Consider the following 5,117-nt stretch of genomic DNA (forward strand, 5'->3'; position numbering starts at 1 on the left):
TTGTGAGTGTTCTGGTATTTCATCTTCAAAATTACTGGAATCTAACTCAAACCTTAAAGATAATCTTGAGTTTAATCAAGATCAAATTGAAACTTCTAAAGGCGGGCAATATTGCATGCAAATGTCAAACGGTATTTATACTTTGTTAGATATCAAATATGGTATTAAGGGGGGACAAAGTAAGGAGATTTTATGCGATATGTTAAGAAATAACAAAGTTTATTATGATAAAAACAAAGATACTGGAGATTTTAATAATATTGAAAATCTTAATTATAATAGAAAATACTTTTATACTGATGAAAATCAAAATCAAGTATTGGAAAAAAAGATGATAAAAAAGAGAAAATCTAATAATGATTCTGAAAATGCTAGTAAGATTCAAAGGTTGGATCACGAAAAGTTAGATTTACAAAAAAGTAAGATTGAGTGGTGGAAGAAGCCAAGAGGATGGAAGGTAACTTATTTTAAACAAGGTCAAAAGCTTTCTCAAATCTTTAGGGTTTCATTGAATTCTACAAATATAGAAAGAGAATCTCAGTATAAACAAGCTTATAGTTTTTACTTATCAACTCAGGAAGAAAATAAAAAAGGAATACAAACAAATAACGAAAATGATAACACTATTAATACTTTAAGTTTTGAGGTCAAAAATATCAATGATAGTAATCATATTGAAAATGTTACCGAAGATTTAGCATCTTCTAATTTCATTTATGGTATTCCAAACATATTTCACGGGCCCAATTGGATACAAATGTTTAATACAAATTTAAATTCAAGAAATATTGCTTCAAATAATGCTCCTATTTTTGGAAATATTTTACCTTTGAATTTCTGTATACCTCCTTTATTTGGTAGTTGTAATCCTCCATTTTATGGTATTGGAATGAATAATAGTTCTAATATACAAAGTGATCAAGGATATAATCAATTAAGCATGGAAAATCATGCAAGAGTATATTCTTCTACACAATTATCATATCAAGCCTATTCACCATTTATTCCATCCATAAATCCATTTATGATGCCAATATTTCCTTCTTTAATACAAAATAATACAAATATAAATGCAGAATGGAGTAATTACACTGGAAATTCTAAAGATTTAACATCAAATGTTAATATAGTCAACAATACAAATATATAAGGTAATAAAATTAACAAAAATAATGAATAAGTTGTATTATAGATGGGAATGATAACTAAATATAACATAAATAGGATTATGTATTAATCAATCCAAGAGTTTGATACTGCTGAAGTAGTTCATCGTACTTTAAGTATTCAGTATCAGTCATTTGATTAATAATATCATCATCAATTTCAGTAATCTTAAAGACTTTATCCTTAATAGCAGAGACAGAAAAAGTTGGTTCTTCAATTTTAGCAGGAGACTTTGTAGAGGAGCTAGCTGTGGTAGGTGTATGGCGATTGGATTCCTGGTCAATACTTTTAATATTATCAGTAATAATACCAGTAATTTTTATATTACTACTATTTGTAAAGTTATTAGAAAGGTTAGAAGAAGAAATAGTATTGGAATTCTCTTGTTTAATAGCATTATTACCAGAAAGCTTGGAATAATGGCTATTAGAAGTTCCGATAATAGAGCTTGTTGACTTGGCAGAAAGCTTTATTCCAAACTTGACTTTGGAAATTGTATTTTGAGGAAGTACTTGGGGAGAAGAAGATGATGAAATTGATGAAGTTGAGTTTGAGTTCCTGATACCAGATGATGGGTGATTAGTGTTTTTATTGAAATTACTTTGGTTACTAATAGGGGAAGAATTATTATCTATTGAAATAGGAGTTGAAGTTTCATTAGATAAAGAGTTTTTAGTAATTTGATCATCTGAGATTTTGCTATCAATATTGCCATCATTCTCTAAACTATTCGGGAGTTTCGTTTTATTAAAATTGATGTCATTCTTGCTTTGATACGGAGGAAATACAGGAATATGCATACTTTTTACAAGTTCTAAAGAGTTTGACAGAATTTGAAGTTGCGATCTGACTCTTTCAGCTTTATCTTTAGCAGCATTTCTAAAAGAAGCAGAATCAACAGATTTAAGTTTTTCGTTGCAAAACCTACATAAGAATAACCCATCATCTGGATTTAAATCTAGTGAAAGAGCCTCAAGCGAAGAATACTTTGCATTGCATCTATTGCACATTAATTCATCAAGGTTCACAGCATCTTTAATTTCTTGGTCAATTTCACGAATAATTGTGTTATATTGCCATTCAACAACAGCAGGTAAATATGGATTGATCCTGAAAGAAGATGGACCAATCCTATTAGAAGGTAGTCCGGTGCTATTATTGATATAATATGCAGAATTTGATCCAGATCCTCCTTGGTTTGAAGAATATTTACTTTCAAGATCAGTAGAGAAGTTTAAAGTACCGTTATTTTTATTTGAAAACTGATCAGAGTTTGAGCTATTGCTTTGAGATCCATCGTTCGATTTCTGATCCTTAACAACAATCAAGTCTTCTTCTAATTGTCTTAAAGCCTCTCTAACCTGCCTATCAGATAAGTTTAATTTAGTAGCAAGATCTCTATCTGTGAATGACTTTTGCTCTCTGATTAAACAATCTCCAACAATAATTGCTGGAGAATCATGAAATAGTCTTAGAAGGATCTGCACAAAAGTTTTAAAATTTTCTGGATTATAGGGAAATTTTTGGGTATTGTAGCTATTTCTGCTTGGATGCGAGTCTTGCTTATTCATATACAAATAGGAGTGTCTTAATATATATATATTTATATGTATAGTATGCTATAAGAAGCTATTAGTATAAAGTAAGTCAATAAAGTTAAAATCAATTAATATTATTATTGCAACATTAATAGAATTCACAAAAAAGGGTCGTTAGTTAAACTTTTACTTATTCTTCTAATAAATTTAATACCTTAATATATATTATAAAAAATGTTATTTATATGATTAGTTAACCAAAAATAATTTCTACCAGTAAAGTGGATATACCTATAAATGTTCACCTGTATTATGGCCTCGCCTTTCTCCTTCCTCTTTCTGCCCCTTTATTCTGAAAATAACAATTTAAAAAAAATTGCTCCTAGTTAATTTTTTTGCGATCTTAAACATTCGATACCCCCTGGGCGCCACAAATTTGGCGCCCAGATGTGCTAAAATATTTAGATAAGAAGGGATATACAAGGAAAAATAAAAATGAAAATATAAATTAAGTTATCTCTTCTTATACATGCAAGGTTTAAGTAATTTGTGATCAATATAAAATTTTTTTTCATGATGAGAATCAGAAAGTGATTGATTGGTAAGTTTAAGAAACTTGAGGGTTTTGGAGACTTTACGAATCCAATAAAGCTTAAACCCATATTTATATTTGAAGCTTGAAAAACAATGTCTATTTTTTCTTGAGAAATTATTGAAAGATAGGTTTTGTATATAAGTGGGCAAATTTTTAAGTTGACTAGAATTTGACTGTTTCTTTCTAAATATAAATAAAGTAAAATAGTTAGTAAGATTGGTAGGATCTTGAACCAGTTCAAGATTGAGTTGACTTTGTAGATTTGATATAAAGGATTTTGAATCTTCAATTCTGGATGATACTTCTGCGATAACTAAAATTCCATTATCTTTCAGAGTTCTACATGCTTCTTTAATAAATAAAGGCCAGTCAGTACCCATAAGGCTTAGACAAAATACTGCTAAATCTAAGACTTTATGATTTAAAGGTATATTTTTCATATTACAAATAGTAATATTATATTTTTCAGAAATTTCTTTGGAACAGTTTAAATCAAAAGAATAAACTTTATATCCTTTAATATGGCCAAAAGTTTGACCTATTTTGGCTGTTCCACATCCAAAATCTCCAATAACTTTAAGATGTTTATTTTTTGAAATATAATTAATTATATTATCCAAAGGGTCAATAGGCCAAGATCTCTTTTGGATTTCATAACCTTTATGGTAGTTTTCAAACATATTACCATCCTTAATATACTCTTTAAATGCTTTTTCACTATCACTAGTATAAAGAAATTCATTTATCTTTCTAAATAAACTTCCTTGAAGTCTGGTTGAAACTATATTGTTTCCACTATCTTCAATTTCTAACGGACCAGAATTTTTAGTTGATTGATTATAAGTTTTAATTATAGTATTCTTAATTTTATTACCAATGATTTTGTTATTTCCATAATTATTTGTATGGTTATTACTGGATCGATTAGTAACTTCTAAACCATTTTGTTTCTTAATTCCAATACTTTTAACACTATAAAGTTCCTTTCCTTTTATTGACTTTCGACTTTTACTTCTAATACTCAACATAATGGTATAATAGACACTTTTGCTAAAAATTTGGATAATTCTCTAGTTTTTACACCACTTTTCCTACTTCTTTTTCGAAATTAATCGATACTAAAAGCTTTTTGATTAATTATACTCTTTTTAATATACTTTAATAAGGATTTCACTCCAATTCTATGCTACAATTGATAAAACGAAATTACAAACCAAGTAAACCTTACATTCAAGTATTATTTAATAATAAAAATTTAGCAAAAAACTCAAAACTCTGCTCTATTCCAACTTACTTTAATACTCTAATTCATCTATATTTATATTAATAGCCAATAGCCAGGGCGGGCAAAAATTCCCGCCTATAAAATGCATGTTGAATAGAGGCATTAAGAAGTGAAAACAAAAAAAAAACTAGGTAACTCTTCTTTTTTTACTTATAGATGAGGAGGGTAAATCAATATTTGAAATGGATGAAGAAGATTCATTGGAGATGATTTCGTTATGTTTTAAATTATTTTGTACATGTTTAAAAAGGTCACAATTTGAAAAGTCACTCAAATTAATTAAAGACCCGAAAATTTGAGGATTTGATTTAATAGTAGATATGTAACGTGATTCAGAAATTCCCCAGAATTTTCTGGATTCTTCCAATTTAGAGAACTTGTAGCAAGGACATTTTGCTTTAAAGCTATCAGAATGTGCAATTTTCTTTGTAGATAATTCCCAATGAGGTGACATATTCATTTCTTTGATGAGTATATTATAGGCTGGAATAGGAAAAAATTGAATATGTTCATCCAAAATGGAAACTAGTTT

At 28.4% G+C, this 5,117-nt stretch overlaps 4 protein-coding genes across 4 annotated transcripts; 1 reads left to right on the top strand and 3 right to left on the bottom strand.

Moving 5' to 3' along the window:
* The first annotated feature begins 115 nt into the window (after positions 1 to 115).
* Chro.40435 (hypothetical protein) lies at positions 116 to 1,150 on the top strand. The annotated part of the gene is made up of 1 exon (XM_660467.1): positions 116 to 1,150. One exon carries the CDS (start codon positions 116 to 118, stop codon positions 1,148 to 1,150), a length of 1,035 nt encoding a protein of 344 aa, XP_665559.1.
* Positions 1,151 to 1,226: 76 nt separating this feature from the next.
* Positions 1,227 to 2,738, bottom strand: Chro.40434 (transcription initiation factor iie, alpha subunit). The annotated part of the gene is made up of 1 exon (XM_660468.1): positions 1,227 to 2,738. One exon carries the CDS (start codon positions 2,736 to 2,738, stop codon positions 1,227 to 1,229), a length of 1,512 nt encoding a protein of 503 aa, XP_665560.1.
* A 480-nt stretch (positions 2,739 to 3,218) lies between these two features.
* Positions 3,219 to 4,328, bottom strand: Chro.40433 (hypothetical protein). Its single annotated transcript, XM_660469.1, has 1 exon — positions 3,219 to 4,328. One exon carries the CDS (start codon positions 4,326 to 4,328, stop codon positions 3,219 to 3,221), a length of 1,110 nt encoding a protein of 369 aa, XP_665561.1.
* A 384-nt stretch (positions 4,329 to 4,712) lies between these two features.
* On the bottom strand, positions 4,713 to 5,045 carry Chro.40432 (hypothetical protein). The annotated part of the gene is made up of 1 exon (XM_660470.1): positions 4,713 to 5,045. One exon carries the CDS (start codon positions 5,043 to 5,045, stop codon positions 4,713 to 4,715), a length of 333 nt encoding a protein of 110 aa, XP_665562.1.
* Positions 5,046 to 5,117: the final 72 nt, after the last annotated feature.

The sequence above is a fragment of the Cryptosporidium hominis genome, assembly GCF_000006425.1.
Source record: "Cryptosporidium hominis TU502 chromosome 4 CHRO014154, whole genome shotgun sequence".
NCBI lineage: Eukaryota > Apicomplexa > Conoidasida > Eucoccidiorida > Cryptosporidiidae > Cryptosporidium > Cryptosporidium hominis.